Raw genomic sequence first — 25,269 nt, forward strand, 5'->3', positions numbered from 1 at the left:
GCTTCTGCGAGACCATTTTGGGTATGAACATGGGGAACTAGATGCTCTACATCAATCCTCAGTGACATGCAATAGTCATCGAATGTTTTCGATGTAAACTCCCCAGCATTATCAAGTCGAATGGACTTAATAGGATGGTCAGGGTAGTGAGCCCGTAGACGGATAAGCTGGGCGAGGAGTTTAGCATAAGCAGCATTTCGAGTGAACAACATCGCGACATGTGACCAGCGTGTCGACGCATCAACCAATACCATAAAGTATTTAAAAGGTCCGCATGATGGTTGAATTGGTCCACAGATATCTCCTTGGATTCTTTGTAAGAAACGAATGAGTATTTTAGGATCCTTTGCATAGGACGGTCTCGGTCCTAATTTCCCGAAGGAACAGGCTTTGCAAAATGAGCGAGGGGCCTTAGAGGCAACCAAAGAGGATTTTGGTCGGGCCTGAGCGTCTGTGGCGCTATTAGAAGCAAAGTGTGTGACTACATCTCCCATTATGGCGTTAGAGCCATGGAAATTGGTTTGTGTGGCGTCATGGCCACTAGGAGGAGCAACCATGGTGTCATGCTCATGGTTGGAGCCATATATGGCGTCATCACTAGGGACAGAGGCAGCCTTTTTCGGCGGCCTAAGACAGCAGCAGCGCCAGAAGCTGCAATTTTTGCGGTCTTGCTAAGTCCTAGAATCAATTTTTGATTCTTGCTTCTTCTCACTCTGAACAAAGGATGCCCGTGTGAAGTTTTAAGTATACGGAGCATCATATCACGACCAGGATGTCCTAGTCGGTCATGCCAAAGCCAATATGTGTCGGAATCCAAGAGATCTTCTCTGATGACATTATTGGATTCAATAGGTCGAATTGTAGTGACATAAAGTCCACTAGATTGACACATAAGTTTCTCTAAGATGCGCTTCCGTCCGCAATCATTAGAGGTAATGCAAAGGAATTCTATTTCGTTCTCACTATGCGTTTCCGCATGGAATCTGTTGGCTCTTATATCTTTAAAGATCAATAAGGTTCGATTTGCCTTAGGAGCGTAGAGAGCTTCAGTGACTTTAATCAAGGTGCCATTGGGCAAAAGTAATTGGGTCATTCCATGTCCTTGAACTAAACTGGATGGCCCAGCCATCGTAGTCACAGAGGAATATGTAGGCAACATCTCTAAGAATAATTGCCTATGTCGTAGAATGGTGTGCGTAGTCGCACTATCCGCAAGACATTGTAGTTCATCCATTCCTAAAAGAAAAGCTAGTAATTAAAAAGGAGTCATAATGAAGAGAACTCAACTTTTATTAATAAGCCAAAAGGAATTACATCATCGTTTCTTTAACCAAAGGAAATCTAATCCAATAAATTAGTTAATGCAAAACAATGGTAGTCGTCTAACTCCTTTCAGTAATTCCAATGTAAATGTGACCAGGTGAGTAGAGAGATGTCGGTGGAGCAAAGCTCGCTTAAGTACCACTTATCTCAAAACCTTCCTAGACATCACACGTACATTGAGTACGCCTACTTTGAAGAAAGACGAATATCATTGGCATCTACTACAAAAGTAATATGGCAATTGCCTACATCTCTTGGAAAATAAAAAGACTTAATCAAAATCGCCAGTTTCTGGGTCTTGATCCTTGTAGTCTTCCACCCTTAGATCGAGATCGCCATCTTGATCTTCTTGTTCCATGTAATTTGCCTCCCTTGCTTCACGATACGTCTTGTATGCGTTTGCAACATTCTGGGATGCAGTGCACTTCTTTGCCCAATGTCCACTTGATCCACATCGAAGACAAACATCTTTATGGTCAGGCTCCCTTGATCGAGATGCTTTTGATGCATGATTTGGACGACTATTATTCTTGGTGGCGTCACCACCATAGCTGGAGGCTCTGCCTCTCTCTCTCTTCACACTTTGACCTCCACGGTTCCGTGCACGCCTCTCTTGGCGATTTCCTTCCTCTTTAGGGCAAGAATATGGACCAGAACGTCCAGAATTGTCCCTACTCTTAGGGTTTTGCTCCTTGCGTCCTCCCTTGGGGGCGCGACTATAGTTAGACTCCGGAATAGACTTAGTTCCCACAGGTCTAGCATTATAGTTCTTCACAAGGATGTTGTCGTGCTTTTCAGCTACGTTCATGGCGCCAATAAGCTCATGAAACCTCGTGATACGTCCTGCTTTCACATCAATCCGATAATTCTTTGAATTCATCAGGGCAGAGACGGGGAAGGTAGAGAGAGTCTTCTCGATCAACATCGTATCAGTTATGGTTTGGCCACAAAACTCCATCAAAGACTTGATACGAAGAGCTTCCGAGTTATAATCAAGCACAAACTTGAAATCACAGAAGCGGAGGCTATGCCATCGCACTTCTAAATCAGGAAGCAGGGAGTCACGAACGTTGCCAAATCGCTGCTCAAGTTCAACCCATAGCTTTCTTGGGTCTTCCTCATTGAGGTATTCACTTTGGAGCGCGTCATTCATGTGCCTTGTCATGAGAATGATGGCTTTAGCTTGATTTTCTTCAAAAGCAATAGCTTGCTCAATGGAGAGCACGTTCTGACTAGGCTCTTGGATGGCTTCTAGAAGTCCATCAGTCTTAAGATGTTGGCGCACATCTTAGACCCACCTATGGTATCCTGCGTCAGTTGTCTCTAGTGGAACAAAGTTCAACTTGTTCAAGTAACTCATCCTGAAAAACAACACAAGATTAGGGTTAGTTTCGGAGTTAAAAAAGGCTACCACGAAAAACTATTAAATTTCTGAGCGTAGTCGCTTCCAAGAAAATCTGATTCCAAGAGGGGTTTTGGATTAGATCGAAACAACGATGTATGTGGTCGATCGTTTTCTTCTCAACAAACTCTAAGTTTGGAGGACTCTACAAGCTCCAAGTTTGGAGTGAGCACGAACCGCCACAGTTCGGCTTTTGGTCTCCCCTATGAAGAAGAAAGGGGGGTAGAAGAAGGGATGTTAGAAGTCCTCGAGAAAAGAAGAAAAGAATGAAAACTTCAAAAACGGGAACTTTTAGAAACGTTTACCTCTTAGGATTGCAGAGCGAGCTTTAGTCCCAGGCGAACAGACTAGAGAGATGGTCGCATGGTCGCAGGGTCGCGGTGTCGCGGGCGTGTCGCGGGGTTGTTGGCGTGTTGCTGTGTCGCAGGGTCGCGGTGTCGCGAGAATGCGGGGCAGCAAGGATGCTGAGCCGCGAGGATGCGGAGCTGCGAAGAAGCGGAGTCGCGAAGGAAGGCGAGCGTTCGCGGGAGAAGCAAGCGCGCGCGAGGAGGCGAGCTTTCGCAGGAAAAGTAAACGCGCGCGAAGGTAGAAGGCAAGCAGGGCTTGCGAGCGCGAGGACAGGAGGCAAGCGGGGCTTGCAGATGCTGCAGGGGCAGCGAGGCTAACCTGGTAGGGTTAGTGTTAAGTTGTGACGCGGGGACTGCGGGGTCAGTAGTAGCACAGGCGAGGCTAATCTGATTTTAGGCTTATCGCTTGTGTTAGGGCTCGTGCTGATAACGTGTTTTAGGGAAACAGTAATTGAGAGGAATTTGATGTATATTGTCATTGATAATAGGGGCCTCTTTATATAGAGGATTACAATGTATAGAATCCAAATCATACAAGGAAAGTAATCATACATTGAATAGGAATCTAGATCCTTCTAATGTTAACCCTATTACCACTAGGTCAAGTAACCTAGAATTTGGGCTAAACACAAATAGAGATATCCTTAAACAGATTCAAAAAAATGCTTGACATTAATTGGGTAATTTGAAGTTAGCCCTGCAATTGGGCTAGAAGCCTAGAAGCCTCTATTAACTTGTCATGTATGAGGCCCTTCCTGGCTTCCCCTATGCTGAAGCCGGGATCCTAGACAACACAATGATGCTATTCAAGTCCAATTGATAATGAATGGTTATTCAACATGTAGTCTGTATCAATAACGAAAATACACCCAAGGAACCAAGTCATAAAATGAGGAAGATGAAGAGAAGGTGCGAGGGTAAACGAGTTCAGCAATGAACGTCTGGCAGGTTGAACGTCATCAGATCACATAATGTTCCACTATGAAGAGAAGGTGCGAGGGTAAACGAGTTCAGCAATGAACGTCTAGCAGGTTGAACACATCAGATTGCACAAGATTTTCATGAACATCATCAGGTTGAACATCAGTACATCACCGATATCGAATCTTAATGATGATTCCTTTGTGTCAAGTGCTTTACGAATAGAAGCAGTGCAAAAAACAACCTGGGAGAGAGAAAGAGAGTTTTCAGCAAACAAAAGAAGATAAATCAGTTGCATATTCAACTTGTGACACTGAGTTAACTATCTTTTTTATTTATTTTGTTTTTCTTAACCGGATAGCCAATACCATCCTGCACCCAAACATGAAATTCAGGAAACTCGAGCACATATGACTGACTATATGTGATAATCTTCATTAACAACACAAATCTTACTGGTATCCAGGAGGGGTGGGGTGAGAATAAAAAGAAATCTTAAAAGAAAAAACTCTTCAGTAACAACAAATAACATTTGGGTAACACCCTTAAAACTGTAATCTTCAATCATCAACTTACTCGACAATACCAAGGGTGAGGGAAAACTGCCACTCTTTCCAGTCAAGCCTGACTATGAAAAACGCCTTCCCAAGAAACTCAATGATGATAAACTACAGAACAGCAACATAAAGTGTAAACAGATGGGAGTGTATGTATGCCACACACGACAGAAAAGAAAAAGAGTACAAAATGTCGCACCTGAATCACAAGAATTATTCCCACTATTCCCAGAAACACGGAGTTAGCAGTAATCCATTTCAAAGGATGGTCCAGTATACCAGTCTTTCGAACTCCAAATTCAATGGAAATCTGAGATATGAAGAAATTGGATTCCTTGAAATGATAATAATGCAGCATATGGAATTTAATGGAAGAGAGCAGCAGATCAGGGATTGCTAATGTTTAGAACGCAATGAAAAGATAACTTTTTTCAAATCATTTTGCTTTATAACATCCAAAATCAAAATGGGAAGCTTGTCATAGTCCTCATATTGCTGAATGCTGATGGCATAGTAAGGTGCCTTTTAGAAAAATTTAGACAGAAAAATTACCTAAAAAAGTAAAATACAAACATAGGCAGTATCAGGAACTTCTGATGTTTAGAACCGCAAATGAATAAAGAACTATTACAAATCACTTTGCTTTATAACACCCTAAATCAAACCCAGAAGCTTTCTTCTGATTAAAAACAAAGAAAAGAGAAATCACTTTCTATTTAACTAGTGATGACTACAGTACCTGACATATAACAAATGTGTTGAATATCATTGTATTTTTCACTTTGGTGGCGTGGTCTCTGGTATAATTTTTCAGTAAACTCCCTCCTTGAAAATTGATGACAAGCAGGGCAATAATTTGGTACAGAACCTGAAAGTTCCAAGCCACATTTACAGTAAAAAAATTTATCAAAAAGACAATGGTAATAGTTTTGGTTGCTTTAGTTCAAGAAAAGAACATGTACCTGTATCAACAGTCTCTTCCACCGAATATATTTTATAAGAGGTTGTCTGTAAGATATTGTACCAGAAGCGCGTTACTACAACCATCACAGAATTTGGATTTATTGACTACTGAGCTCAAAATTCAAGAGATAAGGGTCTAGTTTAAGCAACCATATTGAAAGCAAGAGCATAATATAACTATATCAGCGAAAAGCAAAAGTGAAGAGACTAGAAAAATAATCATCAAAACTAATTAGTTTATTACTTCTTTGAGCATGAGGCAGATTATGATTTTTCGACCGGGGTTTGCTACCATTGTATCTAACTGATTTTTTGCAAGGACAATCACTGAATGGAGAATTGTAAAGTTATAAAAATAGACGGTTGGACTTTTTTTTTACACAATGTAGAATTGTAAAGTTAGACACACACACAAAGAAATCTTACCCTCGGTCAATAGGGGGTTCGTCCATCAGGCGTTCAGCCGGATATTCAGTAGCCAATACTAGTGGTCCAAGACCAAATATGATAACATTCACCCACACAAACTGTGCAAAGGACAAGCAAAACAAATTAACACATCAACATCCTTAGGTGCATCAATGGAGAGATATAAAACAGAAAGTGCGCGAAACAGAGAGAAAACCTGCACAGCATTGAGAGGAATGTGACCATAGTAAACTGCCGCCAAGCAGTTTATAGTTACTGCTACAATATTGGCTGTAAGTTGCTGTTGCATAACTCTCAGAACCTTTTCATGCATAGATCGTCCCCATTTGAAACCCTGAAGAATTTTAATGTCATTGATGAATCAGCAATCTAAAATAATAGAAAGAAGATCCAACATCCAGGGACATAATAAACATGTTTGGAAGTAGGATTTGCTACACTAAATTTTATTTTTGAATCACATGCCTCATACATTTAAAAAAAAAAGTCACATCTTCTGATGTCAAAACTTTGATATCATGGCCTTGGTGTGTCCGGACACCGAAAAAACCAATACAAACTGATATTGGCTAATCCTTTTTGGTTTCAGAAAAATCGGCCAAATTCCAGTTTAAACAGATAGAGAGCTTATTCTTGAATAAAGCATCGCATGTGCTAATTGCTACAGGTTAAATTACCGCAGCTCACCATATTCAGTCATCAAGTTTAGTAGCTAAATTGTATTGCAATATTTCATTTATCATATATGGGCTTACTGTGGAGTCTGGACCTCATTTGACTATTATAACAAGTAACAACTATATACTCTCATATTTACTGGAATATCATTTGGTAAAGAAAATTCAGTTAAAACCGAGTATTATTCTATAAACTATTTTTTAAGCCAGCCAGACTTTCGCTGGACTTATTTTCTGCTGATCAAGACCTGACAACTGTCTTTCAGAACTCACCATTTTTTTCTCCACCATTGGAGTTACAAACCCCCACTGAACAAATTTCAATTCAATCATTCCCTCACGAATTTTGCATGTGGAGATTCATATGAGCACATAATAGTGAAGAAAAGGAAGATAAGAAAGCAACAGCATAAACAAACCTTGGCTACAGTAGCGAAATTGCCATCCAAGATTATGATATCTGAACTCTCTTTAACAACTTCAGTCGCTTGTTCACCTATTGCAAGACCAATGTCGGCCTAAATGTGAAAGAAATAGATATAACATATAAGAAACATCATCACGCATCACATGTCAGAATATAAATCGACTGTTGACTCACATCCTAACTTTATAGAAATGTAGTAAATCAACAAATTAACTCTATCATGGTGACAAGCAGGATTGCAAGAATATATATAGCTGCCAAAATAAAAGCAAAAAGAAAAGGCCAAATACACCCTGTCCTCGAATTGCAACAGTTTGACAGCTGCATGAGCAATTGACAAATGACAACACTAAAACATCCGGGCCTTAATCGAATGGGCGACAAAAACTCCACGGGTCATTTTCATAATTAAGAAAAAAGAAATATAGCAAATAAGAAAATGCTCTCGAACCTCTTGTAGTGCACCAGCATCACTAATGACAGATCCAGTGACAGCAACAACCTTTTCTCTTTTCCGCAGTGCTTGCACAAGCAAAAGTTTGTCATCGGGGGTAGACAGTCGCATTACCTACACATGTATATATTGAATGATATATATTCAACAAAAATTTCATAATACTTTAATTCTTAATACCATCAATAAGTAATACAGTTATGAAGAATAGATGTGAGATTCTCAACCTACCAAAATCTTCTCTGCTAAATCTTCTCTCTGACTATCAGAAAGTTGTCGGAACGCTTCTCCTTCAAAAATTACCTCACTAGCATCTGACCTATCAGAAGCAAGTATGCCACATTCCATAGCAATTGCTTTTGCAGTTTGAGGATTGTCATGCGTAACAAAGCGTACCTATATATGGCTCATGATGTGGGAAATTTCTTCAGATTCAAATCACATTGAATTGAAAATTATCAAACCCAAGCGCTCATGTATCTGTTTTACAACTTTAGTGTTTCTTTTTTTTCAATTGTTTTTTTTAAGAAATCACAATTATTTTTAACCATATGATATCCTCATGATACTTAAACATAGTTCAATTAAAACAACACATGCTGAGGAAAGAAAAAAGCCTAAACGAATTATACAATGGTTTCAAAACGAATTCATTTTCAGATAACATTGAAAATTAAATCAACTTTCAGTTTTCAAGAGAGAGAAAGAGATAAAAATCCAAATGAAAAATAATTGAGGACCTTCTAATAAAGATTTTTTTGTGAGGCCCACTTTTTAATCACATTTCCACACAAAACAGTAGAATTCTGTAATAAGTTGATGTTATAAACAATAGTCAATAGTGTCTACCAAGTAGTACCTTAATGCGAGCTCTTTGTATTTCCTTGATCCCCGCTTGAACATCATCCTGCAATTTGTTGTCTACATAAGCTAAACTAATACAGTAATATAATTTAAAAAAAAAAAAGGAAATAAACTCTAACCCCCACCACACAAAAAACAGTAGATGTTAATGTAAAATATCATCCATACTATTCTCTTCTTTGCGAAAACTATCCTCAAGGTTTTAACTTCTTGAATGGTTTTCTTGTTGTGATTACTCGCCCATAATCATAATACGGAACTTTCAAGCTGTAATAAAAAATTACCACGTTGGCCAAAGTAATTCCAGTCATGTCACAGACTACATCAGTGCATAAGGCCATGGTTTCACATACAGCTGGCCTCCGCACCTACATTTCAAGTTCAACCAAACATATGAATTTTTTTTTTTTTTGGTTACAAAGGAGGCCAATTTGGCCTAAACACAAAAAAATGCAAAAACAACTAAACATATGAATTGAATGCAAAGAGTACTGGCCATAACAAAACTGAAGGGACTATATCTACTTGGGAAATGACAGTATACATATGAAGAATCACAAACAAATAAGTAAACCTACCGAGATGTTGTCTGCCTTCATCTTTTTCATTGAGCTGAGACGGCTGTGTCACAGTCAAAGACAATTAAGTGAAAGAAAAATCAAATTTGGAATACATATGACAGAAACTTAGCAGACAATTTTTATTCTTTGGTATAAGGATAATAATTCATAAAATGCTGTCAAGTTTTCCTCTAACTATAAAGAAGTGTACTTCTCTTGATCTAATTCCATCCACCCTATGCCCACTAGAACTAAGACTTGCACTTTGGGTGATGACATTCTAAACAAGTAACGTCAATGCGATTATATTTTCATACCACAAAAGCTGACCAAATAATGGTAATTAACATATACTTATTGTTTTAAAATAAATGGAAATTGTACACAAATAAATCAACTGTCACATAATCGCACTTAATATAATGTGGGTTCTTTCGCATTTACTTAACTGGCTGTTCAGAATCAGCCTGTTGATCGATAAGCCATTATTGAATCAGGTCATCAGTTGCAAACAGGTTTGAAGTAAATATAATTCGGACCTATTTTAACATGAACTGTCGGGTAGACTTACCTTATGTTGAAAGCTAAAGGAAGCACTTCAGGTAATGAAACGACAAAAATGGCGACCTGAATAAATATCCACTTATCAGTCAACAGCAAACCTGTACGTGTGTGTGTGTGTGTGTGTAGATATGTAGATATATAAACAGACATACTGCAATAATACTAATTCGAATGACTTCTTCAAGTGTACTTCCAGGTTCACGACTTCCATTTGAACTATCACCAGTAAAGAAGCCTCTGCAGAAATTGTATTTATGCGATCATAGCACATTCTAAAGAAATACCGGGGGAGTTAGCCAAATTAATCTGGAGGTTGAATACCTGATCCAAACAACATATGCAACAATGGCAGCAACCATGAATCCGACAGCACCCATGAAGGTAGCAACCTCCTTTAAAAGCACCTATGAAGAGTCCTCTATGGTTTAATATATCGTGCATTTACAATTAAGAGAATAAAATCTGTTACAACAATAGTTGAGTGAGCTGACCTGCAAGTGGGTTTTATTCTTCCGTTTCTCCGTGTCTTTTGAATCGGCGCTAGCCCTGAGCCTTCCCAATTCAGTAAATTTCCCTACCCCAGTTACCTGATCAAAGCAACCCTTAGTGAAAAAGGAAAAGTACAAGCCTACCAAAAACAGAGAAGCAACAAGCAGGCAAGGTTTGATATAATATTTTGAATGGGTCTGGAGAAACTACATAGCTACCTGTAACGAAGAGGAATAAGTAACAAAAGCTGTTAAGAACAATAAGGCAATGATCACACAAATATATCAAGAGTATGTCAGCGCAGTAGAAATGGTAATAAAATGACCATACAGGTGATATATAAAGGATAAGTCTGTTTGTTGGTAGCTAGGGGGTTCGTCGGTGCTATAATTGTGGAGGGATTTAGCGCCATTGGCCCTATAGAGCTACTACATAATAAAATTCCAAAGACCCAGACTGATCACAGTTCTATTGAAGTACACGTACTCTACTTCATATTCTATACTACACAGAAAATCAGGTAGGACTTCTGTATAACTTTGCGAAGGATTATGTTTTCATAACTAAAGTCACTGACCTATGACCATTGATGATTTCTCTCAGCTAGTGAAATTTAGTTTAAGAGTGCTCTTGGACTCTTCAGAAGCTCAACCATACATAAACCAGTATGTATTAAATGTATTCTACGGTTTCTACCTATAGATACAATCACCAGATTACACTTAAGACTCTAAATTTGATTCTAATCCAGAAACAGAAAAGTATAATCTTTCCCTCTAGTTTGGGCCACGTTCCCCGTCTATTGGCAGAATCTACATGTGATGCTTGTACGTGTGCAAAGGTCAATGGTATTGTTTGTGTTTACTTGGTTACAAATTAAACCACCTATAGATGTGTAAAATTTCTGCTACGTGTTACGGAAGAAATTTCTACGTTTCAGGCCAATCATGTACAACTTTTGTAACATTTTTAACTTTAGTGAGCTTTATGAATCTTTCAAGACAGTGCCCTGCACACAGAACAAAAATCTGAAATCTTTACCAGCATAGTAGCACTGCCATGAGTGCCATCTGCTACTTTCCAGCCAGACTGTAGAAATGGTTTCCTTGAATCCTCGTGAAACTGCAGAAACAAAATATTGTACTCACAAAAAAAGAACAGAGGAAAAAATGAAAAAGGACAAGTTCAAATAAACAAGGATGCAGAACAAGCATGAAGGCTCACAATCATGCTCTCTCCAGTGACTGTGGACTTATCAATTGCAAGTGAGCAACCACGGATTAAAATGCCATCAGCAGGGACCTAGGGATACAATCAGAGAACCAACACATTTTGCATTTAAAATGAAATTCAAAAATATATAATAGATTACATAACACTGGAGCCATGTAAAGTGTTACTCGTATTATAGTCCAAAGATGATGTGGCAATATCTTAGTGAGACGAAAAAGGAACAAACTGTTTAAGTATATTGGTATTGAGAGAGATTGATGAGAGAAGTGTATTTCATTATAGAGAATAGGAGCCCTATATATAGGGATTACAAAGTGCATAATCTAATGTTACAAGGAATACCAATCCGTGTAGGATTGGGAAATCTAGAACCTTCTCTCCTATTCCTATTCCTAGTTTGATAAGGCACACTAAACTTGATTTTCCTTCAACACTCCCCCTTGTGCCGCTCAAACTTGGTGGTGACGCTTCATCCGTTGCCTCGTTAAAAACCTTGCCAGGTAACAAAAACCCTGTGGGACAAAAATAATCCTGGTCGAAGGACAAAAAGAGCACAACACGTCCTTCACTCTTCGAGATCGAACATGTAGACATCATAACTCCCCCTGATGTCGATATCTCCCCCTGATTGCTACAATCGTGGGAGTTCGGATAACTTTCTCAATCCGATGCTCTTCACATGTTTCTCGAAGGTGGATTTAGGTAACGACTTAGTGAATAAGTCCGCTACATTATCCTCTGATCGGATTTGATTCACTTCAATCTTTAGAAGTGATTGTTGTTGCTGATTATAAAAGAACTTAGGCGATATATGCTTGGTGTTGTCACCCTTGATGAAACCTAACTTCATTTGTTCAATACAAGCTGCATTATCCTCATAAATGCATGTAGGTTCATCTGTGGTAGACTTCAAACCACAACTTCCTTGAATGTGTCGAATTACAGACCTTAGCCATACACATTCACGTACAGCTTCATGTAGAGCAATAATCTCTGCATGATTTGAGGAAGTAGCAACAAGGGTCTGTTTTGTAGACCTCCAAGATATAGCAGTGCTTCCCATGGTAAAGACATAACCAGTTTGGGAGCGACCATTGTGAGGGTCAGAGAGGTACCCTGCATCAGCAAAACCCATCAAGACATCATTGTCGTTTTGATGGAGGGAGATAGGAGAACGCCGGCCACCATGAGCGGTGGCGGCGCCGGCGGCGGCAACATGGCCGGCGGCCATTCCATGGACGGGGGCGTTTTGCCTTTTGGGGTCCAATCCCAAATTTCCGTCATTCCTTTTCTCTCTGTAGGGATAGAATAAGCCCATATCAATCGTACCTCTTAGGTATCGAAATATTGTCTTTATACCAATCCAATGGCGGCGTGTTGGCGCAGAGCTATGTCGAGCTAACAAGTTCACTGCGAATGAGATATCCGGTCTTGTGCATTGAGCTAAGTACAATAATGCGCCTATTGCACTCAAATAGGGCACTTCGGCCTCTAGGGGTTCTTCGTCCTCATCCCTTGGACGAAACGGATCTTTTCCGGGCTCAAGACTACGGCCGATCATGGGAGTACTCGCAGGCTTTGCTTTATCTTCATTAAAGCGCCTTAGAATTTTCTGAGTATATGCAGACTGATGGATCAAAATCCCATCACTACGGTGCTCGAGTTCTAAACCGAGACAAAACCGTGTTTTCCCAAGATCTTTCATCTCAAATTCGGATTTCAAGTATTTAGCAGTTTCCTTCAACTCATCTAGAGTCCCAATTAGGTTCATGTCATCGACATAAACTGCTACGATTGCAAATCCGGAACTTGTTCTTTTAATGAACACGCATGGGCATATTTCATTGTTAATATATCCCTTCCCAATCAAGTAGTCACTTAGACGGTTATACCACATCCGTCCAGATTGTTTTAATCCATATAGTGAGCGTTTTAATCTTATTGAAAACGCGCTCCGTGGTTTAGAGCCACTTGATTTGGGTAATTGAAGTCCATCTGGAACCTTCATATATATCTCTGAATCTAGATCCCCATAGAGATATGCTGTAACCACATCCATAAGCTGCATGTCAAGTTTTTCGGAAACTACCAAACTGACAAGGTAGCGGAACGTTATAACGTCCATTACGGGAGAATATGTCTCTTCGTAGTCAATTCCAGGGCGTTGTGAGAAACCTTGCGCCACAAGGCGGGCTTTATATCTTACCACCTCATTTTTCTCATTACGCTTTCTAACAAAGACCCATTTATGGCCAACAGGCTTTACACTTGGGGGTGTCTGCGTTACAGGCCCAAATACCTGTCTCTTTGTTAGTGAATCCAATTCAACCTGGATCGCATCTTTCCATTTAGGCCAATCTGCTCTTCGTTGACATTCTTCAACAGAGCGAGGTTCGATATCATCATATTCTATAATCCCTTTCGCAATATGATATGCAAATGCATCATCAATCGCCATAGAATTTCTATCCATCATCTCATGTACACTAGTGTAATTTATGGAGATCTCTCTATTCTCTGGAGTTGGTTCTGACATTGGAGCGTCCCCCAATGATGTCTCTTGGACATAACCATAATCCGGAATATTCTCATGAGATGGATTATTTATATCGATGATTAATGGATTATTTTGTGCCAAACTCGCTTTCTTTCTTGGGCGAGAATCCATCGAACCTATGGGCCTCCCGCGCTTCTTGGCGGGAGCCGTGGGCCTAGCCACAACGTCACCATCATTGAGAGATGGGACGTTGGCGCCATACTCATGCATTTTTGAGTTGGCGTCATGTCCTCTACTTTTAGGGACATCAATCCTTGCAGGCACGTTTGCAGCAGGTATGTGTGATCTCGTCACTTTAGCGATCTCAGAAAACGCATCAGGCATCGAATCTGCTACGTTCTGAAGATCGAGAATTCTCCGCACTTCAATTTCTGACTGTGCGGTTCGGGGATCAAGATGAGACATAGTGGGGACAGACCACGACAATTCCTGTCGTTCCTGTTGAACATTGATGTTCTTATCTCCCCCTAACGACGGGAAGACTGTCTCATCGAAGTGACAATCCGCAAATCTAGCGGTAAAGAGATCGCCTGTCAAGGGTTCTACGTAGCGGATAATTGTTGGAGAATCATATCCAACATAAAGGCCTAATCGTCTTTGAGGACCCATTTTGGTGCGCTGTGGCGGCGCAATAGGCACATAGACTGCACACCCGAATATGCGTAAGTGTGAGACATCAGGCTCATACCCAGTAACCATCTGGGACGCAGAGAAGGGTTGAGTGGCAGTGGGCCTCAGACGAATAAGCACAGCTGCATGCAATATTGCATAGCCCCAAGCAGAAATAGGGAGATTGGTGCGCATCACCAATGCTCGAGCAACCATTTGAAGTCGTTTAATGGTGGCTTCTGCGAGACCATTTTGGGTATGAACATGAGGAACAGGATGTTCAACATCAATCCCAATGGACATGCAATAATCATCAAAAGTCTTTGATGTAAACTCCCCAGCATTGTCTAATCTTATAGACTTAATGGGATGATCAGGGTGGTGAGCCCGTAACTTAATTATTTGTGCTAGGAGTTTAGCAAATGCAGCGTTCCTTGTGGACAATAGCATGACATGTGACCAGCGTGTCGATGCATCAACCAACACCATAAAATATCTAAATGGTCCGCATGGTGGTTGAATAGGTCCACAAATATCACCTTGAATTCTTTGCAAGAATGGTATATTTTCCTTGGTGTCCTTTGCATAGGATGATCGTGATCCTAACTTTGCTAAAGAGCAGGCTTTGCAGAACGAATGATGGGCTTTAGAAACAACCAATGAGGATTTTGGTTGAGCCACAAAGTCACAAGTGACTTTAGAAGTAAAAGTTGGAGACAAAGGACCCTTGGTGGCGTCAATGCCACCCTGAGGCCGCAGGGGAAGGCGGCGCCGGCCAAGGATGGCCGGATTTGGGGGTGAACGGCGCCGTGAGGCGCAGGGGCTCCTTCGGTGTCCAAAAACCGAGTTTTACTTCTTTTCGTTCTGAAAAAGGGATGTCCGTGTGAAGTCTTTAATATACGGATCATCATGTCACGACCTGGGTGTCCCAAACGGTCGTGCCAAAGCCTATACGTGTCGGAATCCCATAAATCATCTCTCATGACATGGTTGGATTCAATGACTCGAATAGTGGTTGCATACAACCCACTAGAGCGACACATAAGTTTCTCTAATACTCGTTTATGTCCGTAGTCATTAGAGGTGATGCAAAGGAACTCTTGTCCATTCTCACAATGTGTTTCCACATGAAAACCATTGGCTCTTATATCTTTGAAGCTCAATAGGGTTCTTCCTGCCCTAGGAGCATAAAGAGCTTCGGTGACATTCAAGGTAGTGCCATTAGGCAACATAAATTGAGCTGGTCCTCGACCATGAATCAATTGAGATGGTCCAGCCATCGTAGTCACAGAAGATCGAGTAGGCGCCATCCATAGGAATAGCTGCCTGTTTCGAAGGATGGTATGTGTAGTAGCACTATCCACGAGGCATTCGAGCTCTCCGGGAAACATACTGAAAAATAATAAAGTTCGAATTTAGAATATGTCCAAGACATTTGAATAAAATAAATCGATACTTTATTAATAATAGCCAATGATTACATCAAAGTTTCTTGACCAAAATCTAATCCAATATAAAAATCAAACCGTAGACAAATCGTAGTCACTCAATCCTTTTGGTAATTTCAATTTAGTTGTGACCAGGTAAGGTAAGGCGAGATTTTGGTGGAGCGTTGCTCACTTTTAAAACCGTTCTCTCAGATCAAACCTTGCCTAGACATCACAAGTACTCTTGAGTACGCCTAGAGGGAAAAAGTTAATACAATAAGTCATTTTATTGATTTAAGGCATAATAGCCATTACATAATTCTTGGAAAAGTGAAGGACTATACTAATCAAAATCTGCAGCATCCTTGTGCAATTCTTTGTCAGATTTGAAGTCCGCTATGGTGAGATTGACGTTGACATCATCACCATCTTCTTCTATATTTTCGGCAAAGTTGGCTTCATGCTCTCTGAAGTCTCTAAATGCCTTGTAATGCGCAGCCAATTGTTTGCTTGCGTTGCATTGTTTGAACCAGTGCTCACTAGATCCACATCGATGACACATGTCATTGTGATTTCCTCCCTTTAATTGAGGTGCATTGTTTGCACTTGGGTGGCGTCCCCCATAGGAGTTGGCGCCATTCCCACGGCCCTGGGTGGTTCCTCCATGTCCTGGAGCCCCACGGCCTCCTCTCCCACGTTGCCATGTATTGCCACGTGATCGTCCTTCATTCTGACGAGTACCTTCCTTTGTAGGGCGGTTATATGGACCAGAACGTCCGTTGTGTCCCTTATTCTTAGGGTTCCGCTCCTTGCGCCCTCCTTTGGGTGCATTATTATAATTCGCCTCTTGAACGCTCTTAGTTCCGATAGGCCTTGAATTATAATTCTTCACGAGGATATTATCATGCTTTTCAGCTACAGACATAATAGTAATGAGCTGATGAAATCTCGTGATCCGTCTAGTATCGAACTCCGTTCGATATTGCTTTGAGAGCAAAATTGCTGAGACGGGGAAGGTGGAGAGAGTTTTCTCAATTAGTTCTTGCTCTGTGACGGGTTGTCCACAGAACCCCAACATGGTTTTGAGGCGTAGAACTTCTGAATTGTATTCAGCTACAGACTTGAAGTCGGCGAATCGTAGATTGCCCCATTGAACTTTCAAGTCAGGGAGGAGGGTATCCTTGATATTACCAAATCGCTCTTCTAGCGCGACCCATAATTCTCTAGCATCCTTGATTGCCATGTACTCCAGTCGGAGTGATTTATCCATGTGGCGCCTCATCAAGATGAGGGCGGTGGCATTGTTCGTAGCCGTACGCTCAAATATGAGAGTAGGATTAGGAGCTTGAATTAAGGGTAGGATCCCTTTTGAAGTGAGATGGTGCTCAACATCCGTGGCCCAACTATGATATTCCGAGCCAGTTGAGGTAAGTGCAGGGAAGTCAAGTTTCGACATCCTGAAATAAGAAGAAGAAATATATTAGTTTCGGAGTTAAAACTTCCACGACAACTAAATATTTAAGATTTCCGAGCTATGCTACCAAGAAATCGATTTCCAAGAAAATTGGATTAGACCGAAACAATGATGTTTATAAGGTCATAAATCGATGCTTGCGGACGCTCTTAGTCCGAAGTCTTACGAACGCTCTTAGTTCGTTAATTGCGTGAATCCCCACGATTCCGCATTGAATCGAACCCACGTTCTATGAAAGGTGGGATGAAGAAGAAGGGAGGTTTTTAAGTCCCCGAGAAAAAGAAAGAATTTCAATTTAGGAACTTTAAAACTTACTCTTTTGGATACTTACTTTTTGGTTTTGGATCACGCGCGTGTCGATGCAGGCGTGATGGAACGAAGCGAGTCGAGTAAAGGTGTGCAGTGGTGCGTGGCAGCAGGGGCTGCAGTGGCAGTGAGTTGCAGGTGTGCTGCAGGGGCAGCAGGGGGTGCAGGGGCTACGGGCGCGAAGTGGGCAGGCCGGTTGCGGGGCAGCAGTCGTTGCGGGCAAGGCAGCAGCGAACGCAGGTGTGCGTACGGGCTGCGGGGGCAGGTGTGCGCGGGGCAGCAGATGTGCGGCAGAGCTGCAGGAGCAGCAGGGCAGCGACGCGGGGCTGCAGACGCACGGGCACGCAGGTAGGCAGAATAGTTGGTTTCGGTTTTTGTGGCTAGAGTCGTGCTGATAACGTGTTTAAGTATATTGGTATTGAGAGAGATTGATGAGAGAAGTGTATTTCATTATAGAGAATAGGAGCCCTATATATAGGGATTACAAAGTGCATAATCTAATGTTACAAGGAATACCAATCCGTGTAGGATTGGGAAATCTAGAACCTTCTCTCCTATTCCTATTCCTAGTTTGATAAGGCACACTAAACTTGATTTTCCTTCAACAAACTCCAGTTTTAGATGGTTTTCATTTCCAACGACCAGACGGTGCCGGGCAGTTGCAGTTACCGGGGAAAAGCAAATAAAAAGTCAAAAGCACCGAAGCATGGAAACGACGATGACTATGACTATGGCAAGTCTCAAACCCAAACCGATGCGACCCAAAAGCCCTTACCTCCCCCATTCGTTGAACTCAAGAAGAATCTTCAAATCCCTGTCTCTCCCAAAACCTTCAGTCGGAGCCCCGACACTGGTGGACCAATTCGACCCGACAATCCCAATAGAGCGAGCCGTGACTCCACCCAGCTCATGGTACACAGACCCTTCCTTTTACGCTCAAGAACTCGACTCCGTTTTCTACCGTGGATGGCAAGCCGTAGGTCAGCTCCTATTTGATTCATCTCTCTAATGATTACAACAATCAGTCTATGAGCTTTTGAATCTTTTTTTCAATTTTTCAGGATATACTGAACAGATAAAGAATCCTGGGGACTTTTTCACCGGCAGGTCTGCTTTTCAAGATTGAAGGTTTTTGATGAGTTATTAGTAGTTGAGTTGTGTTTGGATTTTTGGGTTCTAATGACTTTTGTTGAAGTGGCAGATTGGGGAATGTAGAGTTTGTTGTGTGTCGAGATGAGCATGGCAAGCTTCAAGCTTTCCACAATGTTTGTCGTCATCATGCCTCAATTCTTGCCTACGGAAGTGGCCGAAAGTCGTGTTTTGTGTGCCCTTATCATGTTAGTTTTACTTTTACATTGTGATTGCTCCGTGTTGATTGCTAGCTTCTACTTAGGAACTTGTTTTGTAAATTATTTCTTTGACATGATCACACAAACATGCTGACCATATTGCAGGCATGGACATATGGGTTAGATGGGGCGCTTCTCAAGGCAACTAGGATAACAGGAATACAGAACTTCAATAAACATGTATGCTCTAACATTTTTTTCAATAGCATTCTGCTACTGAACAGTTACTGTCTAAATGGGGGGATAATCTAGTTGATTTGTCTGACCATGAAGGGTAGGAGTTTGGGCTTACACCAGTAAAAGTAGCTACTTGGGGACCGTTTGTTCTTGCAAATATGGAGCCAGAGGTTGACAGTGATGTAGAAATCGTGGAGAGCGAATGGCTTGGGAGCTCTTCAGATGTACTGAGTACAAATGGGGTTGATACATCATTAAGTTATGTTTGTAGACGTGAATATACGATTGAATGTAACTGGAAGGTACAGTTCTGTACTTGTCTTGTTTAAAATTTCCACCCTATTTGATCATCTCTTTGAAACCTAAGTAAAAAAAATTTCTCTGCTATAATCTTCTTTCAGGTCTTTTGTGACAACTACTTAGATGGGGGATATCATGTGCCTTATGCACATAAAGGCCTAGCATCTGGTCTTAACCTTGATGGTTACTCTACCACAGTATGCTTACTTTTGGATGTGTACTTCATTTACTGTTTCTTGACCAATTGAAGTGTCGGTTGTCTCACATCTTACTTGTCGCTGATAAATATAGGTATACGAAAAGGTCAGCATTCAGAAGTGTGAGGGTGGTTCAACAGAGAGGAAAAATGACTATGATCGGCTTGGATCAAAAGCCCTTTATGCTTTCATTTATCCCAATTTCATGATTAATAGGTAACTAAGCAATGGCTAAAACGGCAAAACAAGTGAATCAGTAGTTGCGTCTATATGTTAATTCTCCTTTATATTGTTGTTGCAGTTATTATTACTGAACTTTCTGTGGTTTCCAATAGGTATGGACCATGGATGGACACCAATCTAGTAATCCCTCTTGGACCTAGGAAATGTCAGGTGATATTTGATTACTTCCTTGAAGCTTCGGTCAAGGTAATATTAGTTTCTTCTATGAATGGATTATACTAGTATATTGATATGCTTTGTATATAGTGGTGCCAGTATGTCACTCTATCTAGAACCCTAGAGAAAAATCAAAATTTCTTTTGCAATTTAGTTTATTAGGAAGAGAGTGGCTCGTACCCAACATCTGCTATCTTGTATATAACAAACATTATTGGATATCCCAATGAATAAATAAAACCCACAACTGAATGTAGGCTATTGTACATTTGAAACCTTACTGATTCCATCAGTGTGTCTAATTTCTTTTCCGGGTTCTCAGGATGACAGAGATTACATAGAGAGGAGTTTGAAAGAGAGTGAAAAAGTACAGGTAATTAAAATCATAACTGGTTCATTATTTCTCATCCGTATTATGGGGGCATTGCCAATTTCAATCTCCTTATTATATAGCATAACTGGTTGGTTGATGATGTACAGATGGAAGATGTCATGCTGTGTGAAGGTGTTCAAAGAGGTCTTGAATCACCCGCATACAATATTGGTAGATACGCTCCAACGGTTGAAAATGCAATGCACCATTTTCACTGTCTGCTACATGAGAGCATAAGAAAATGATCTATTTCCCCCAACCATTTCTGTCGGGAGTTATTTTGAAGTTTTGGTTTTCGCCAATTAATGATACCAGCTAGCCTGGTCTGTATCAAAGTTGTCCCAAAATCAAATTACCCTGCCTTCTGATAATAAAGGGCTTATTTTATAAATTCATACACCAAGCATGGACAAACCTTTCTTTTTTTTTTTTTGAAAACCCCCTATCAAACTTTAGTAGGGCTACAAGGCATTTGCCGTCTCCAAAATGCGCCAGAAAATTGAACTTGCAGTGATTGGAACAATGACATGATTCAAAGCAAAGCTGCACATCATCGACATAAATTTTGTATTAACAAACCATCACTAACAATATCAGTATGAAAACCACAAACCAAACTACTACATTTTCATCAACTGCACAAGTAACCAAACTAACTATTGCTTTTGTTTTGTTAGAATGGGGGGCTCAGACAACTGCAGTTAAAATCCCAAATATAATCACCTACTCAACAAAATATTTGTATTTCCGTAAAACGTATGCTTTGCCATGTTAGCCAAAAACAAAAGAGGATGCAAATCCACAAGAACCTTGATGCTCAATGCTCCACATTTCCTACTAACCTGAAAAACGAACAAGTCGGAGAAAAAAAAAGCGATGACAACAGAAAATCAACCGATGCTTCCAGTTAAGCCGGACTGTTGTAGTAAACTTGCCCAGAAACTCGACAATCAGAACCTATATAAAAACAAGAAAATTTTAAACTACTGCCAGTACCATTAGGGCCCCATGACAAAAACAAAAGGATATAAGTCTCACCTGAAGTACAACTGTCACCGCGGTTATTCCCACTGAGTTTCATCTCTTTGCTGAGAAAAGAAATTTTCGGTATTTGAAGGATACCATTGACTTTGGAATGTGGTACAAAAGAGAGACCTCAATGATTGTTGGCTTACATGGATTCACTGACAGCGATTATGCTGGTGACATTGATGATAGGAAGAGCAATTGTGGGTATGTCTTCTTTTTGGGGTCGGGAGTTGTTTCTTGGGGTTGTAAAAAACAACAAATTGTGACCTTGTCGACAACAGAAGCAGAGTTTGCAGCAGCAGCATCTTAGGAGACTGTTAAGGGGCAAATGTGTAGTATTGCTTCTTTTGTTTGCTGTAAGTTTGAACAAGTCGTAGTTGTTTGTTTATCTATTCCTTAGGAGAATTCCAACAGTTTAGACTGTTAATCATGGAATTAGTGTAGTGTTGCTGATTTTTCTCAGCTGTTAGTTGATGTATTAATCCCCTTTTTTAAGAGTACTGAATAATGAATGAAGTTCATTCACAGTCACTTGTTTACTAGCTATCAAAGATCAGTTTTGTTCATCACAAGCTGAGTGCTTCATGGAGTCGACGATGACGATGACTATGACTGTGACAATGACGAGTCTCAAATCCAAACCGATGCCACCCAGAAGCCCTTACCTTCCCCATTCATTGAACTCGACAAGAACCTTCAAGTCCTTGTCTTTGTCTCTCGCCAGTCCTTCAGTGGCAGCCCCGACACTGGTGGATCAATTCGACCCGACGATCCCAGTAGAGTGAGCCGTACATCCGCCCAGCTCATGGTACACCGACCCTGCCTTTTACGCTCAAGAACTCGACTCCATTTTCTACCGTGGCTGGCAAGCCGTAGGTCAGCTCCTATTTAATTCACACTATGAATTCTCTAATCATGATAACAATCAATCTATGATCTTTTCAAATTTTTTCAGGACATATTGAGCAGGTAAAGAATCCTGGGGATTTTTTCACCGGCAGGTGTGCTTTTTGATGACTGATACTAATGACTTTGTTGAGTTGTGTTTGGATTTTTGGGTTCTAATGACTTGGGGGATGTAGAGTTTGTTGTGTGTCGAGATGAGCATGGCAAGCTTCAAGCTTTCCACAATGTCTGTCTTCATCATGCCACACTTGTTGCCTATGGAAGTGGCCGAAAGTCGTGCTTTGAGTGCCCTACCATGTTAGTTACTTTTTACGTTGAGATTGCTCCATGTTGATTCCTAGAATCTACTTCGGTAAATTATATTAGAAGAATAACAGTGTGTTGTTTCTCACGATTGACAATCTACAAAACTTTTACCTTGTATGCAACTATGCATACCTGTTGTGTTTAGGAGTTTGTAACAAAACAAGTTGACATTTATTCGCTTCCTTAGAAGAACACCTAGTTTTCGCTTTGGGCAGGTTGCTGGTATTTTTGTTAGGAATCATTTGAAATTATTTCTTGACATGATTTCACAAACGTGCTAACCCTATTGCAGCAGGCATGGACATATGGGTTAGACGGTGCCCTTCTCAAGGCACCTAGGATAACCAGGAATACAGAACTTCAATAAACATGTATGCTCTAACATTTTTTTTTTACTGCAATCGCATTCTTCTATTGAACAGTTACTGTCTAAATGGGGGGATAATCTAGTTGATTTGTCTGACCATGGAGGGCAGGAGTTTGGGCTTACACCAATAAAAGTAGCTACTTTTTTTTTTTTGGAAGAGGGGATCAATTAAGCTGCCCCAAGCTAGCCCAATGGGCATTAAAGAAAGTAGCTACTTGGGGACCGTTTGTTCTTGCAAATAGCGAGCGAATGGCTTGGGAGCTGTTCAGATGTACTGATTAAATATGGGGTTGATTCATCATTAAGTTTTGTTTGTAGACGTGAATATACGATTTAATGTAACTGGAAGGTATAGTTCTACAATTGGAAATTACCTCCCTATTTGATATCTCTTCCAAACTCAAGTTAGAAGTTTCTTTGTTATAATCTTCTTTCAGGTCTATTGTGACAACTACTTGGATGGAGGATATCATGTGCCTTACGCACATAAAGACCTAGCATCTGGTCTCAAGCTCGATAGTTACTCTACCAAAGTATGCTTACTTTTGGATGTGATATTCATTTACTGTTTCTTGACCAAAGATTATACAATTGAAGTGATTGAAGTGTCGGTTGTCTCACATCTTACTTGTTGCTGATAAATATAGGTATATGAAAAGGTCAGCATTCAAGAGTGTGAAGCTGGTTCAAAAGAGGGGGGAAATGATGATCGGCTGGGATCAAAAGCACCATTTTCACTCTGCTTCTTGACAGCATGAAAAAATGATCTGCTGAGTTTGCTGTTTTTCTTTCCTTTTCTTTAATTTTCCTCCGTTACGATGGAAGAATATATAGAAACAAGGGGCTGTGACCACTTACCCAATTTTGGGCAAAAAATTGCCCACTTACTCCACCAAGAGTTTTTTAACCTCGTTTACCCAATCCAACAGTATTTGACAGTATTGCCCTCATTTTAATTTATAAATTACACTCATATTTCTCTCTCTCTCTCTCTCTCTCTCTCTCTCTCTCTCTCTCTCTCTCTCTCTCACAGACTCTCTCTCTCTCCCCTCCCCTCTGCGATTTATTCTCTCTCTCTCCTTCCCCCTCACCGAATTCTTCTCTCACCGGAGACTGACTCCGGCAACGCCGTCATTCCGCCATCCCCCCCGCGCCAAATAAAAGCGCCGCCTCCTCCAAGCAATTTGATCCCCAGCTTGGATCTGTGAAACCCAGTCCAGATCGGATCAGTCCGATCCGATGCGATCCAGGCCGCCACAGATACGACGTCGCCCGGCAACCCTCGAACCTGCACCTCCAAGCCATTCCACCGATGAGTACAGCGAGGCAGCAAACCAAACCCAACTACCAACTCGATCTTCCCCTTCCAGCCAGCCACCGTGATCTCCTCGACCGGAACAACCATGTCAATCGAGGAACCCGGCCTCGCACCAGACCCACACGTAGTCCACAAGGCCCGTCCGCCAATCCGACACCAATCCCAACCCGATTTGCCCACGCCCCGACAACTCCTCCACCGGCCTCACACTCCGGTGGGTGCCCAGAGCAATTTCTGGGTGCCCATATCACTAGGGGGCAATAAAGCCTTAATCAGCTTCTTGCAATTTCAGACATTGTGATTATCTATTTGGGTCAATTGGATATGTAAACTTGACTTGTATTGATCGGAATTATGTTTATTGGAGGGGAGTAATATAATTATTGGGGGGCAGTAGACACATTATTGGCCCCCAGTAGACTTTGATACGAGGGACATGGATCACTATAGTGTGGTGTTTTGATAAGTTACATGTTGTTTTCTGTGTATTAAAGTCAAATTATCTGTGAATCCTACAAAAATGTGCATTTTTGGTGGTCTATTGGGAGGCAGTAGAAACATTAGACTTTGTATTGGGGGGCAATAATATGATTACTGGGGGCAGTAATATGATTATAAATTGATCAATTGTTCCTGTAGTGTATTCATTTTGGTTTTGGGAGTTCATACAATTCACTGGACGTCAATAATATGATTTTTGGGAGGCAATAATATGATTACTGGGGGCAGTAATATGATTACTGGGGGCAATAATAGCCGGATTCCGGAATCCGGTCACCGTTCGTCGGAATCCGGTCACCGTCCGCCGGAGTCCGGTGACTGGTCGCCGGAATCAGGTCACCGTTCGCCGGAGTCCGGTCACCGGTCGCCGGAGACCGCGCCGGCCACTGGTCACCGTAGCACAACAAGGTGGAAGGTGACTTCTCTCTCTAAGTGAGAAAGAAGGAGAGGGCAAAAAAGTCTCA

General features: G+C 41.1%; 3 protein-coding genes and 2 long non-coding RNA genes across 7 annotated transcripts; 2 read left to right on the top strand and 3 right to left on the bottom strand.

Annotated features, from left to right (window-relative positions):
* Positions 1 to 3,872: 3,872 nt before the first annotated feature.
* LOC112196237 (calcium-transporting ATPase 5, plasma membrane-type) lies at positions 3,873 to 8,470 on the bottom strand. Of its 2 annotated transcripts, XR_005809246.1 has the most exons (12): positions 8,360 to 8,470; positions 7,732 to 7,896; positions 7,498 to 7,614; positions 7,039 to 7,137; positions 6,139 to 6,276; positions 5,940 to 6,040; positions 5,513 to 5,558; positions 5,290 to 5,418; positions 4,750 to 4,860; positions 4,570 to 4,661; positions 4,111 to 4,237; positions 3,873 to 4,027 (listed from the first exon to the last, which is right to left on the bottom strand). XR_005809246.1 is itself a non-coding variant. In XM_024336553.2 (11 exons), exons 2-11 carry the CDS (start codon positions 7,846 to 7,848, stop codon positions 4,180 to 4,182), a joined length of 1,008 nt encoding a protein of 335 aa, XP_024192321.2. In that variant the 5' UTR covers positions 7,849 to 7,896; positions 8,360 to 8,470; the 3' UTR covers positions 4,037 to 4,179. The 2 variants fall into 2 exon arrangements, 1 of the variants encoding a protein (XP_024192321.2); XM_024336553.2 differs by lacking the exon at positions 3,873 to 4,027 and having other exon boundaries at positions 4,037 to 4,237.
* Positions 8,471 to 8,543: 73 nt separating this feature from the next.
* Positions 8,544 to 11,040, bottom strand: LOC121052488 (calcium-transporting ATPase 10, plasma membrane-type-like). Its single transcript, XM_040517663.1, has 7 exons — positions 11,019 to 11,040; positions 9,980 to 10,075; positions 9,810 to 9,892; positions 9,641 to 9,725; positions 9,496 to 9,551; positions 8,943 to 8,985; positions 8,544 to 8,732 (listed from the first exon to the last, which is right to left on the bottom strand). The coding sequence occupies exons 1-7, from the start codon at positions 11,022 to 11,024 to the stop codon at positions 8,559 to 8,561; spliced, it is 543 nt and encodes a 180-aa protein (XP_040373597.1). The 5' UTR covers positions 11,025 to 11,040; the 3' UTR covers positions 8,544 to 8,558.
* A 7,169-nt stretch (positions 11,041 to 18,209) lies between these two features.
* Positions 18,210 to 20,775, top strand: LOC112197959 (choline monooxygenase, chloroplastic). Of its 2 annotated transcripts, none has more exons than XM_024338943.2 (10): positions 18,210 to 18,563; positions 18,645 to 18,690; positions 18,779 to 18,920; positions 19,038 to 19,112; positions 19,211 to 19,411; positions 19,511 to 19,606; positions 19,701 to 19,822; positions 19,942 to 20,035; positions 20,328 to 20,378; positions 20,486 to 20,775. In XM_024338943.2, exons 1-10 carry the CDS (start codon positions 18,290 to 18,292, stop codon positions 20,621 to 20,623), a joined length of 1,239 nt encoding a protein of 412 aa, XP_024194711.1. In that variant the 5' UTR covers positions 18,210 to 18,289; the 3' UTR covers positions 20,624 to 20,775. The 2 variants fall into 2 exon arrangements, with proteins under 2 accessions (XP_024194711.1, XP_024194712.1); XM_024338944.2 differs by having other exon boundaries at positions 18,212 to 18,563; positions 18,785 to 18,920.
* Positions 20,776 to 20,782: 7 nt separating this feature from the next.
* Positions 20,783 to 21,655, bottom strand: LOC121052733. The gene is made up of 3 exons (XR_005810054.1): positions 21,417 to 21,655; positions 21,221 to 21,335; positions 20,783 to 20,921 (listed from the first exon to the last, which is right to left on the bottom strand). It is a non-coding gene; the product is annotated as an uncharacterized LOC121052733 (long non-coding RNA).
* Positions 21,656 to 22,395: 740 nt separating this feature from the next.
* Positions 22,396 to 23,892, top strand: LOC112198884. The gene is made up of 3 exons (XR_005809161.1): positions 22,396 to 22,610; positions 22,915 to 23,519; positions 23,634 to 23,892. It is a non-coding gene; the product is annotated as an uncharacterized LOC112198884 (long non-coding RNA).
* Positions 23,893 to 25,269: the final 1,377 nt, after the last annotated feature.

This window comes from Rosa chinensis, chromosome 4 (assembly GCF_002994745.2).
Source record: "Rosa chinensis cultivar Old Blush chromosome 4, RchiOBHm-V2, whole genome shotgun sequence".
In the NCBI taxonomy this organism is placed as follows: Eukaryota; Viridiplantae; Streptophyta; class Magnoliopsida; order Rosales; family Rosaceae; genus Rosa; species Rosa chinensis.

What these genes read in the sequence shown, in the direction of transcription:
- LOC121052488 (XM_040517663.1), bottom strand. An exon ending in AGAATAAAACCCACTTGCAG is followed by an intron (nt 9,893 to 9,979) that starts GTCAGCTCACTC and finishes GACTCTTCATAG; the next exon opens with GTGCTTTTAAAGGAGGTTGC. An exon ending in CCTTTAGCTTTCAACATAAG is followed by an intron (nt 8,986 to 9,495) that starts GTAAGTCTACCC and finishes ACTGTGACACAG; the next exon opens with CCGTCTCAGCTCAATGAAAA.
- LOC112197959 (XM_024338943.2), top strand. Translation starts at nt 18,290, where the DNA reads ATGGAAACGACGATGACTATGACTATGGCAAGTCTCAAACCCAAACCG. An exon ending in TACAGAACTTCAATAAACAT is followed by an intron (nt 19,113 to 19,210) that starts GTATGCTCTAAC and finishes CATGAAGGGTAG; the next exon opens with GAGTTTGGGCTTACACCAGT. An exon ending in CGATTGAATGTAACTGGAAG is followed by an intron (nt 19,412 to 19,510) that starts GTACAGTTCTGT and finishes ATCTTCTTTCAG; the next exon opens with GTCTTTTGTGACAACTACTT.
- LOC112196237 (XM_024336553.2), bottom strand. Translation starts at nt 7,848, where the DNA reads ATGGAATGTGGCATACTTGCTTCTGATAGGTCAGATGCTAGTGAGGTA. An exon ending in ATTTAGCAGAGAAGATTTTG is followed by an intron (nt 7,615 to 7,731) that starts GTAGGTTGAGAA and finishes ATACATGTGTAG; the next exon opens with GTAATGCGACTGTCTACCCC. An exon ending in ATGCTGGTGCACTACAAGAG is followed by an intron (nt 7,138 to 7,497) that starts GTTCGAGAGCAT and finishes TTTCACATTTAG; the next exon opens with GCCGACATTGGTCTTGCAAT.